This window comes from Scyliorhinus torazame, chromosome 21 (assembly GCF_047496885.1).
Source record: "Scyliorhinus torazame isolate Kashiwa2021f chromosome 21, sScyTor2.1, whole genome shotgun sequence".
Lineage (NCBI taxonomy): Eukaryota > Metazoa > Chordata > Chondrichthyes > Carcharhiniformes > Scyliorhinidae > Scyliorhinus > Scyliorhinus torazame.
Window position 1 is genome coordinate 99,687,494 of NC_092727.1, and position 12,996 is coordinate 99,700,489.

Below are 12,996 nucleotides of genomic sequence, written 5' to 3' on the forward strand. Positions count from 1 at the left end.
TGCCACCTCCCTCTGGGACTAGTTCAGGTCAGCCAGCACCGTCAACACCTTCAGCCATAGCCTGTTGTGACTGAGAAAGCTCTGGCATGCCAATGCAATGTCCAGACGTCCCTGGTAGGGCGGCCTGTCCTATTGAACTCCTCCAACTGTTTCAGATGGTTGTCTTTGGCACCCTGTCCTTCAAACCAGGTTGAGATTTCTGCTTTCAGTCTTTTATGGTTTTCACTATAGATCATTCTGGCGCCTGCCGTTTTAGAAATACAGCAGCTCACGAGAGAAAGAGAGAGAGAGAGTCCTTATCTCTGTGCATCCAGGTCTCAACTCCGCTTTCCTTGGGTCTCTGGAAGTCAACCCACTCAGGCAGGATCCGATCATCGCCTGTCACAGGGCAGAATATGGCATTTTGGCCAATTCATTGGCCACCAGCCAACCAATTGAACCAGGTCCCGCCCCATCCCTTGGGTGCCAAAAATACTGGGTCTTGCTGTCCAAATCTAGCTGCACCATATACTGGGGATTCTCCGTTCTGCTGGCAGTGCATGCCTACCCGCGGATTTGGGTCGCTACAATGGGAAATCCCATTGGCCAGCTGCAGGAATGGAGAATCCTGTTGCCAGCGATGGTGCGCTGCCGAAACACACGTGGCTGGGGAGGTGGAGAATTCACCCACTGTGTTGCAACTTCTTGAATTCCTCCTTCTCGCTGCAGCTTGAGTTAAAGGTATATGTCCATTAAGCATCCATGGATTAAAATGATAATGGCAAAAAAATAAAGGAGAAGAGCAATCTTACCTGCCCTGGACTACATGTGACTCCAGGCTCACAGCAATGAGAGACTGTTAACTAGCTCTCTGAAATGGCTGTGCAAGTCACTCTGTTCACGGGCAACTCGGGATGGGCAACACAGGGTGGCCTTGCCAGCAATACCCAGATCCCATGAAAGAATAAAAGTTTTAAAATTGTAAACCTTGGGCCCTGGTGTCACAGACTTTCCCTCGATTGGACAGGAAACCTACAGAAAAAAGCTTTAAAAGTGCCCTGATGTTAATTTCAAATTAAATAGCAGACAATGGACTGGTTTTTCTGGGCCCCACGGCAGGTGTTTTACGACGGTGGAGGTGGCTCGTCTTTGGCCGCCAGTGGGATCTTCCGGTCCCGCGGATGTCGACAGAGTTTTACCCGGCTCGCCCGTCCCGCAACTGGGGAAGTCAACAGGCAGAATCGCCTTTGCCGGGACCAGAAGATCCCACCAATGGCAAGGGCTGGAAAATCCCATCCTGCAATTTTTCTAGTAATCTCAGTAAGGACAATGTTTGAAAATCGAACAGTTCTATGAAAGTATGGCTGATTCTGATTTCTGAGTGTGTATATTTGAACAGCAAGTTCCGACAGCGACACCAGAGGAACTTACCAGATGGGTTCCCGAATCCAGCAGTGTGTGAGTTGAATAAACAATCTTTTAGTTGGTACAACGCCATTGTTCGCATCCCCTTGTGTTAAGCACTGTTACGTTCCTTTGCTAAACTCCATCACACTATTAAGCCCATCAAGTCCTCTTTGATGATATAAGCAGTGTGATTTCAAACAAAGGCACAGACTGAAGTAAATGAGTAACAACCTAGCTTAACATACTGAATCAGAGCTGGTTAAATTGCAATCAAGATCTAAATGGCGATTCTCTATTATCTGCTCATCAGAGGCTCTGGTTTGGAACCCCAGAATAAATAGCCCTGTTTGTGTTTTGACAGGTGATGAAGGACAAGTTAATGGGCCTGACTAGCTTCAAAAAAGGAGAGGAAGAAAGAAGTCATGATGATAATGTGGTAACACTCTCTGTTAACCTGGATGAGCCGCTCAAACAGGACTCGAGCTCTTCCCAGCTGAACTAAGCGTGTCACAAGCCTGCCAAACACCTTTATAAGAAAACTGTCGTTAATTATACACATAACAGATATTGTTGAATGCATAATTAATGCTTTATTGCAAGAGAAAGACTTGTAAGAAACCCCTTGTAAAGTACAATATACTGTGAAGCTTCCCAGGCAAGAAAAGGCGTCCTTTCAGATTTGGAAATCGCAGAAAGAATTCCTTCTTGTCTGGAGGGCATTGTGCCTGGTCTGATCTGCAATCGCGATATTTAATCGGGGTACGAGCCAATCATTGCCTCGTATGCTCCGAAAGTTGAAGTTACCAATTAAGTAATCTGTATGGGTATTTTTTCAACAAAAAGAAACTGAGTAGATGTGTTTGTGATGGAAGTGTTTGCTGAAAACATCACTTCTTGATTTATTTCCATTACATGTGAGCTTGTGCCACTTTGTTTTGCTTCGTTTAGCGTGCACACACTGTGGCAAATCCTAGGTTAGGTAAGACCGGCATTGCCCACACAGTATAACGTCCCATCCAGCATTCACCCTATGTGCTGATCTTTTTGATTCTTCATATTGTCACTATTTAGTTTCCGAGGTTCTATCCACCGGATATAAACATACAAACTGAGATCCATTGGGTTGTAAAAGTAAAAAATAAAGTCACCACAGTCCCAGATGACCGTAGGCTGCTTTCCCCCTTTGAGGGGGAGAGCTCACTGGTGGTGATTTAACCTGAGGGTCACTGCACCTCAGGCGAGAGGCGAGGTTGAGAAGGCGGGGCCTTCATGAATAATCTCAGCCGGTACGGGGATTGAACCCGCGCTGTCAGCCACGCCCTGCATTATGAACCAGCTTGTCCAGCCACTTGAGCTAAACTGGGTGGTAACTCGTACTTCATTGCAAACAGCCCATTTCCCTTCTGTTCATCATGTGTTGTTTTTCTACTGAGGAATATAAATTTTCGCAAAGTCCACCAAATACATTGAAGCAACTTTTTATCTCCCCCTGTGCTCGATGGAGATTATGACACGGGAATGGACTTGTGAAATGGATGAAACAGTTCCCAATGAATGAACTTCACTTTGACTTCAAATATAGTGAAAGCTAATGACAACAAAAGGCATTGTGTCTTAAGTACCATGCTAATTTCCGACCACCACAAATCCAGATCAAGATGTGAAAGATTTTCCCAACACTTAGCAGCACTCTGTGGTGAGATCTCATACGGGAAGAACATGCAACACCTTTAATAGGGTCTGGCAACATGTTTTTCTCTGAGAGGCCTCCGAGAGAGTAGACAATTTACTGAAACAACACATAGAATAGCAATGGTGCAAAGTGCTGTGGGCCCCTCACACAGTATGGAATCAGTAATATTGTGATAGAAGCCAAACATAAAGCAGCAGCCTTTTACTGAGTGTATTGCGTAGATCTAATGGCATCTCTCTATTTTTTTGACTGGTCCGGTTGTATTTTTAGAGAGATGCCATTAGATCTACGCAATACACTCAGTAAAAGGCCGCTGCTTTATGTTCTGGTTATAGTTAGAGTAATACATCTGGTGTTTCTCTCTAATTCCAGATTGTTATTCATTCACTCGTACAAACCAATATCTTTCAACAGAAGGCAACATTAGCTGACACAGGTTTTCTCATCTGATTTATTTCTTTGTGTATTTAAAAGAAATGTAGATGTGAGTCTTAAATAAAGAGTACATGAAATGGATGTGCAGTCTAATGAAGATTCCAGCCCTCCAAGTTGTGTGTGTCCTTTGCAGCATTCAGAATGCAAAAGTTCTCCAATTGTCCTTGCTGGAATATTTCTCATGCTGGTTGATGGACAAGCAAGTGAAGCAAAGAACCATCTTTTATTCACACTATTGCTGAAATCACTGTGTGCGATATTGATGTCGGAACACTTGACCCAATTGTATTGTATCACTTTGTCCACTATTTTTAACTGAACTGTTGATCGATTTCTTGTGTGTGTTCATACGATAATAACACCTGCAGTAATTTTTTCTCGTGGCTAATTTTTTTAGGCTTGCAGCATTTTAGACCCATTTTTACTTTGGTGGAGATATATTCCTATAGTCTGAGAGTTAACAAAAAGGAGTGTCTCATCAGGGTGCTGCATAGGTAGGTCCATATAATTTAAATGTCAGTTTAAAGCCTTTAAATGTAAGGTAGAACATGTGTGTGACCCCAAGAGCTTCTGATGTTTCATAAAGGGTCCAATTTTCAAAGGCCAACAGAACAGTATTAAATTTGACTTCAAAGGGGAATAAATGATTGCTGTTGTGTCTGTGACATTTGCAGGAATCGCCAGCCCAGGGGAAAATGTATCTTTAAATGTTGTCAAAGCGCAGTTGCCTGGTGAAGCCAATCATTTCCACACCATCTTTGAGATGCCCAACTAACACCCTGTTTTATGTAAAATCCAAAAGCAACTCAGCCCACAGCAGGATTGTTGATTACAGCAAACACGTAGACGCGTAGATGCGTCTGGGCAGAGGGATCTGGGTGTCTTTGTTCATGAATCGCAGAAAGTCAGCATGCTGGTGTAGAATGTAATAAGAAAGGCAAATTAAATGTTAGTGTTTATTGCAAAATATTAATATTATTAATATATTAGAGTATAAAAGTATAGAAATGGTGTTGCAATTGTATAAGGTGTTGGTGAGATCACATCTGGAGTAGTGTGTCCAGTTTTAGTCTCCTTATTTGAGGAAGGATGTGGTGGCATTGGAAACAGTTCAGAGGAGGTTCACCAGATGGATTCCGGGAATGGATGAGTTGATGAATGAGGAGAGATTAATCAGTTTGGGCTTATACTCGCTGGAGTTTAGAAGGGTGAGAGAGGATCTGATCAAAGTATATAAAATACTAAAAGGGATTGATAAAGTAGACATAGACCAAAGGTTCCCCCTTGTGGGACAACCTAGAACGAGAGGCCACAGATATAGGTTGAGAGGCGGTAGATTTAAAACTGAGATGAAGGGGAACTACTACTCGCAGAGGGGATGAATTTGTGGAAATCACTACCCTCTAGTGCAGTGAAGTCTGAATCATTAAATGGTTTCAAGAGGGAGATAGATACATTTCTGATTTTAAAAATTGGTTAAAGGGATATTGCGAACAGGTAGGAAGGTGGATTTGAGACCAGGAAGAGATCAGCCATGATCTGATTGAATGGTGGAGTAGGCCTGATGGCTGAATTGCCTACTTCTGTTCCTAATTCCTATGTTCCTATTAACTGGGATGGGATTTCCAAACAAGGGGTGGGTTTTGATTTTCCAAATGCGTTGGCATTTAAATTACTTTTCTTCCCAGAATTGTGCCTAATTGGCAGGTTTGACTCCCTGTCAGGCAGGGAACACTACAGAAACTACAACCCAGCCCCTGGAAGGTTTTGTGCTAGTTAGGGTGGAGGTGGTGAGAGAGATACAGTGGATACAGTGCGGATTGGAGGTGTCAAGGGGAGATTGGAGTCACCACTGAGATGCTGGTGACAGGGAGAGATAGGAAGATGAACAGGAAGAGATAGGAAGTGATGAAACCACTGAGGATGAGAAGTTTAATTTGGAGGCATCAAAAGACCAGAAACCAATGCAGTTCTGTGAGTACACGGTCAATGAGTGAGTAGCTTTTGGTGCATAGGTGCATGGCAGAATAGAAGCAGCAGAGCTGGGAATAAATTGTGAATTATGGAGGAGAGAAAACCAGCCAGGAGAGCATAGGATTGTTCAAGTGTGAAGGTTGCAAAGGTGTGAATGAAGGTTTCATCAATGGATGGACTGAGGCAGGAGTGGATGGGACCGGTGTGACAGAAGTGGAAGTAAGTGGACATTTTAATGTACCGATTCTCTGGACAACCTATAGAGGTTGATGAATGATGTCTAAATAGAAATTCTAATTATTTGTCAGTGGTTAGCGTGATAACCCACTGTCATATGTTCGCCAAAAGTCTAGACTTAGCAATTATCAACAAATAAACACACAACAGTGTTATTTAGACAACTACTCTTCAAATCACAAAATCAGTCAAAAAAAATTATTTGAACAAATAAGTGTCTTCATGGTCATCAGAAATAGCTCAAACGCTCAATCCTCTTCGCTAAAATATTAGGATTCAATTGAGAAAAGAAAATATTAGTACCTAAATTAAGAAGATCTCCAGCTTGAGTCATGCAATTTTCACCTTATAAATGGCCCTTTTTGGATATTGTGAAATAGTAAAATGTATTTTTGTTATTATTTCACCCTTCTATCCCCCGAAAACATGATGGTTTCACCACAACAGTTAGTAAGATTATATTTGGTATATTTCTGTATTTACTCTGATATTCACATTTTTCTTGATGTTCTTCTACTCATGCAAGAATGGGTTAGGGGGATAGGGTGGAAGTGAGGGCTTAAGTGGGTCGGTGCAGACTCGATGGCCAAATGGCCTCCTTCTGCACTGTATGTTCTATGTTCTAATGCAATTTGATTCACGGGTTACAGTATTATATTTATAGCTCTCCAGCTTTCTGTTACTGGTGATCGATCAGTCTGTCTTGTTTGTCCAATTTGCTCTTACATTTGCTCCTTCAAGACTTTTACTATTGCTGCTTATCTTTTATTTCACATCCTCTCCGCTGACATTCCAGTTTCTCTTCCCATCTGGCATATTTCTCTTTCTGTTTCTTTTCCATGGTTGCCTGTTCCAAGGTAAAGGACACTGCATAACCAACAAAATACCAACAGAGAACTTCTTGAAATGCTTGTTTTCGTTGAAAGCCTTAGTGACCATTTCTATGACATGTTGACACTTTAGACAAACTGAAGTGGATATTCATGCAGATTATTTTGGTTCCATTTAAGACAAGAGGTATGTAAAATATATTATTTTGAAAGAGACGAGACGTTATTTTCCATTAATTGGCCTTATTCGGCGCAGGCATGTTTTATTATTGATGAAGATGAGAATGGTAGCATTGTCTTTCTGCTAAACGATGTATCCAGACATTTCAGTTAGCCACCGCATAATGACTATAATCTAACCAGTAAATGCTTCCCTTTCAAACAGTCTTAAACTGCTTTGCACCACACTTCAATCAGCTTTCTTAGTCACAAAATGATTGCACTGTTGGATATTTCATCTATGTTGCTGATAAGCCTGCGACATGTTATGAAAAATTAGTTTTACAATTAACAGGAGTTTATACATGTGCCGTTAGTTTCCAAACAATCAAACAGTAAGATTAGCTTTCCTAATTGTTTTTCCTGGATAAGATGATTGACAAAAAGAACAAACAAAAAACATCTGTCACATGAATGCACGTTATTAAAACCCCAGGGTTAAATGAACCTGAATAGAGCCAGAAAACTAATTCCATTTAAAGGAAATAATCTCTCTGTTTGCATGAAAACAAAATTCATCTAACACAGAATTTGATATCTCTGCTCATAATAATAAAGGAAATGACAGCAACTAATGGAGTGGTTCTGTTATTTTGAGGGTAACAATTATGGTTGGTCTATGTGGAAACATTATAAATGTGTCCATGGGCAGCACAGTGGCACAGTGGTTAGCATGGCTGCCTCACAGCACCAGGGACTCAGGTTCAATTACGGCCTTGGGTGACTGCCTGTATGGTGTTTGCACCTTCTCCCCGTGTCTACGTGGGTTTCCTCCAGGTGGTCCGGTTTCCTCCCACAGTCCAAAGATGTGCAGGTTAGGTGCATTGGCCATGCTAAATAGAAATTGTCCCTCAGTGTTCAAAGATGTGCAGGTTAGGCGGGGTTACGGGGATAGGGCACGGGAGTGGACCGAGGTGGGGTGTACTTTTGGAGAATCGGTGCAGATGCAATGTGCCAAATGGCCTCCTTTTGGACTGTAGGGATTCAATTAAGATTGTCAACGGTCAATATTTTTTAACAAAGTTATGAAAATGTTATAGCTTTGCTGCAAATATCAAGCAGAGGAAGTCATCAAAAAGTAATTGACAGCACCATGATGTATGGGGAAAATTCTAAAGCCCGTGAAGCAGAAAAAAGCCTTATTGCCACTGTTTTACATGTGTACAAAGGGTGTAATTAGGTTCAATTTTGGGGCTCAATATCCTGCATTTCAAATACATTTGACAATGCAGTTGAGCTGGGCCATTTCTCAGGCATTGATGGCAACCACATAGAATAGCTGTTCGGCCACTTAGATATGTACGTGAGGGGAGAAATGCCCGTTTCAGGTCCTTGACGGAACTTTCAGTCGGCAGGGTTAGGCTTCCCATACAGAGTCCCCTGGTGCATACATGCACTTCTGACTCCACAGTACTTGGATTGCCGATCAGTTACTGCCCCACCCTGCTCCCCTACCTCTTCCCACACTCCACCTCCCCCACCCACCCTGGCCCACTCAATAACAATCACGTGCCAACAAAGCAAGTGGACCCCAATTCATTGAACTTCTTTGAACAGGGTGAACTGTCTGCGGGGGCATGGCATGTGTCAACAGTTTACCCAAAGCAATGCTAATGAAAACCAAGACCCAATTTTGGGCTAGCGTTAGGTTGGGTCACATGGCTCAGTCTGTGTGCACAAACACATTCTTTGCTTCTGTCAAAAAACTATATTGTTAAAGGGTAAAACAACATTTGAAAACTAAATTTTGTAATTCTTAGGCTATGTTTAATTTACAACATTGTTATTATTTTACTTCAAGTAAAATAAATGAAAAGTTCCTTATTAAAGGATCCAAGAACCTGTGCGATTTTTATGAAACTCATTCAATTTGAAGTATGTTTTTGCGTCATTTCGAGCAGAATCCAGTTTTTTTTACAATGTTACATTAAAAACAAATTGCAAAATCAAGAAGACTATCCAATTCATTAAGAAACCTGATTGCAGACCAAATTTGCAATTCAAATCAACAATTGACTTTGAACTTCAGAAACTTGCCCTGGTAAATGCCCCTCCGTCTTGCCATAATTGGCATTTAAAGAAATTATTGATTTGGAGATAGAACAAAACAACAATGGAGTTTAAATGGATGACTATTTGCAGTTGTGATTTTTATGAAATGCAGTATTGAGTTTATTTAACTGTTTGATAGTATGAGGGCAATATGGCCCTAGTGTCGGTTATGTTTCAGAAATCTGGTTGCTAAAATAAATGATGGCAATGATAGAGAAAAAGTGCTTTATAAAATCTTGATCAAAATATTCATGCAAAACATTTCATCGAAGATTGTGCTATCGAGGTTTGGTGAGGTCAGTGTTTTCATTGATGTATTGTTAAAAAAAACATTTACGGATTAAGTTTGAAGGTGACTGTATTCCTAACCTTAAGATACTTTCATATGTCATATATTTACATTAATTTTAAAGGGAAACAGCTACATGGATTACTTTCATTGCAGCAACCTTTTTGAGGTTCTGTGATAATCATGCAGGCTTTAAAGATTAAAGTAGAGAAACTTCTCACACAAGTATAAGTATTTTTAGACCATCACAGCCAAGCTTGTTTTTAGACTGGTGGCACAAATGGCATTTATGATCATAATTGAACTGATTATGTACAGAACAGTTGGTCAATATCTTTTTCAACAGTGATCCATTGCTTGATAGACAGATAGATAGTTATTTTGCTCTGGCCTGTAAATTATTCTTAAAAAATCTTCTTTAAATGATTTGCAGTTGCAATTTGGCTTGAGTTATCTGTCATCTAGATGTGTGGTAATCTTTGGGACATCCTAATTACTCACAGATGCACAGATAGCACGGCAATCTTTTCTTAAACATTGAGATTGCTTGTGTTTTTTGATGTTGGTTTCATTTGTTTGCTTATTTATCTGCTATCTAGCACTATGTTTCGTCTACTAATGGGGCAGCGCAGTGACACAGTGGTTAACACTGCTGCCTCAATGCCAGCGACCCGGGTTCAATTCTGACTTTGGGTGACTGTGTGGAGTTTGTATGTTCTCCCGGTGTCTGTGTGGGTTTCCTCCGGGTGCTCCAGTTTCCTCCCACAGTCCAAAGATGTGCAGGTTAGCAGGATTGGCCATGCTGAATAGCCCGTCAGTGTCCAAAGCTTAGGTAGGATCACAGGGATAGGGTGAGGGAGTAGGTTTAGATAGGGTGCAGACTCGATGAGCTGAATGGCCTCCTTCTGCAATGTAGGGATTCTATGATTCGATGAACTGTTAAATCAATGAGTCTATCAAGCCAATAAATCTCTTTCTTTGATCTTTTCAATTAGTTCTCGGACCAATTTATTCATTTAGCGAATGCAATCCCCCAAAGCCAAGCGATTGCTTCCTCGTTTGTTAAGTTTAAGGTAATTAGTTCCCCTGTAAAAGGGGGCACTCCTCAGTAACCTGTGCCATGTTTGTGTCTTCCCATGAGTGCATGCCCAATTCAACTGCATCATTAACTGCATCAGAGCAGCACGGTAGCATTGTAGGGCAGCACGGTAGCATTGTGGATAGCACAATTGCTTCACAGCTCCAGGGTCCCAGGTTCGATTCCGGCTTGGGTCACTGTCTGTGCGGAGTCTGCACATCCTCCCCGTGTGTGCGTGGGTTTCCTCCGGGTGCTCCGGTTTCCTCCCACAGTCCAAAGATGTGCAGGTTAGGTGGATTGGCCATGATAAATTGCCCTTAGTGCCCAAAATTGCCCTTAGTGTTGGGTGGGGTTACTGGGTTATGGGGATAGGGTGGAGGTGTTGACCTTGGGTAGGGTGCTCTTTCCAAGAGCCGGTGCAGACCAGATGGGCCGAATGGCCTCCTTCTGCACTGTAAATTCTATGATTCTATGATTAACTCTCTGTCTCCATAAGCCTTTGATCATAGTTTCCCATAATTGTCTGGTTAGCGAAGTAGCTAATTCATCTCCTGACCAGTGGAATTTGGCCAACAATCCTTTGGCCAACAATCTCCCACTAGACTACTGACCAGAAGAATCATTGATTCTTATTGTTAATGGTAACATTTCTACTTATCTGGGCAATAGAACATTGACACTGATGCTTTGTTCTTGCTGGAATGTTCCTAATGAGTACATTTATTTAAATGCTTCATCAAGAGGCTATTTAGCAATCTGCATAAATTGCTTTTATGGTGCCCATTTGATTATCTCTATACATTAAATTCTTGCTTTAATAAATTGAAAATTGATTTCCTGAAAGTTCATCAAATTTAATTGACACTTAACTCTCCCTGATTAGAAATGTGCCTCCTTTGAAAAAAAAATGTACGCTGAGACTACAATAGCAGCAGAACATTGCAAAGTTGATGAGAATGTGAGTTCAACTCTCAATTAACACTTGCATTGGACTTGTCAGTGATTACTCTTCTATTTTTAGTTGTCCCATGGAATACAGACAAAAGAGCCAGCTTTACTTTATTGCTCGCACCACCAAGCAGATTAGCGAGCTGCATTAGCAGCAACGAATGGCCTCAAAGTTGGTCAGTCTTACCCTCCTTGGTGATTCAAGATAAAATTCTGGGTGAGCAAAATAAAGATACAAGGTGTAAGGCTAACTAAATAAAAATAAAACAAATAGATATGCCACCCATCTGGTTACAATCCACAAATGTCTGTGACCTCAATAATCCAGCAAATCTCTCTTAAGGTTTATACTAAATGCAAATATTTCATCTTGTGTGTTGTTTTCTGAGGTGTATTTATTCCTATATTTCACATAGCTTGGTGTATATGGTTCATACTTATTTCATACGCCATAGATGGTATTGTTAACAACTTTGCACTAAACAAAGCTTTACATTCCATAAATAAAATAAAAAAATTCTATTTGCAGTGACATCTACACGGCATGTGTACTTACTTTCTCGATACATTTGGGAACTGCTGTCTCTCTGAATTCCCAAGCCTCCTCCATCTTCTGCTGTGTGGGAGGATGTTTGCTGGTTTTACCCACTTCATTGGGATTCCTTTGGACAGGCATAATGGTAACAAGCCCCAGTGTCATTAAAGCAATTCTTAAAACCAACATCCCTTTGTCACCTTAACTGAACTCATCTTTCCAACAATCTGTGAAGTACAGTTATTGCAGAGAAGGTTTATCATGTAGTAACTGAACAAAAACGAGTATAGCGGTCTGCAGCAATCCAGAATACTGATTGCATAACTCTAACAATCCGTGACTGGTAGAGTTTATTCTCGTACCAAACCAGTATAATTACAACGCACTAAAAAGAACTGGAGCGAAATTCTCCGGTATCGGCGCGATGTCCGCCGACCGGCGCCCAAAACGGTGCAAATCAGTCGGGCATCACGCCGCCCCAAAGGTGCGGAATCCTCCGCATCTTGGGGGGCCGAGCCCCAACCTGAAGGGGCTAGGCCCGCGCCAGACTAATTTCCGCCCCGTCAGCTGGCAGAAAAGGCCTTTTGTGCCCCGCCTGCTGGCGCGGAAATGACATCTCCGGGTGGCCCATGCGCGGGAGCGTTGGCGGCCGCTCACGGCATCCTCGCACATGCGCTGTGGAGGGAGTCTCTTCCGCCTCCGCCATGGTGGAGACCGTGGCGGAGGCGGAAGGGAAAGAGTTTCCCCACGGCACAGGCCCGCCCGCAGATCGGTGGGCCCCGATCGCGGGCTAGGCCACAATGGGGGCACCCCCCGGGGCCAGATCGCCCCGTGCCCCCCCCCAGGACCCCGGAGCCCGCCTGCGCCGCCTTGTCCCACCGGTAAGGTAGGTGGTTTAATCTACGCCGGCGGGACAGGCATTCTAGCAGCGGGACTTTGGCCCATCCGGGCCAGAGAATCGCGGGGGGGGCCCCCCAACCGGCGCGGCGCAATTCCCGCCCCCGCCGAATATCTGGTGCCGGAGAAATCGGCAACCGGCGGGGGCGGGATTCACGCCAGCACCTGCCGATTCTCCAACCCGGCGGGCTGTCGGAGAATCTCGCCCCTGATGCCAATTTGTTGTCATTAACCATGGGCAGAAGTACAACTTTTAGCATGGCAGATATATACACATCAGCTAAAATTAGAATAGCTACTACATGCACTGGCCTTGCTGCACAGTGCCAAATAATTGATGTACAAATTGTGACAGACAGTTTTAAAATGTTGGGCGTCATTCTCCGCCGGCGGGAGTCTCCGTTTTGCCGGCGCCCGGGGGTT

At 42.8% G+C, this 12,996-nt stretch overlaps 1 protein-coding gene across 1 annotated transcript in view; it reads left to right on the plus strand.

The window, feature by feature from the left end:
• LOC140398438 (acid-sensing ion channel 2-like) overlaps positions 1–11,675 on the plus strand; it is a 661,780-nt gene extending 650,105 nt beyond the window's left edge. The window contains exon 9 of the mRNA XM_072487125.1: positions 1,748–11,675. Coding sequence (XP_072343226.1) covers positions 1,748–1,888 — 141 coding nt within the window. The 3' untranslated portion in view covers positions 1,889–11,675. The remainder of the gene's footprint in view (positions 1–1,747) is intronic.
• The last annotated feature ends 1,321 nt before the right edge of the window (positions 11,676–12,996 follow it).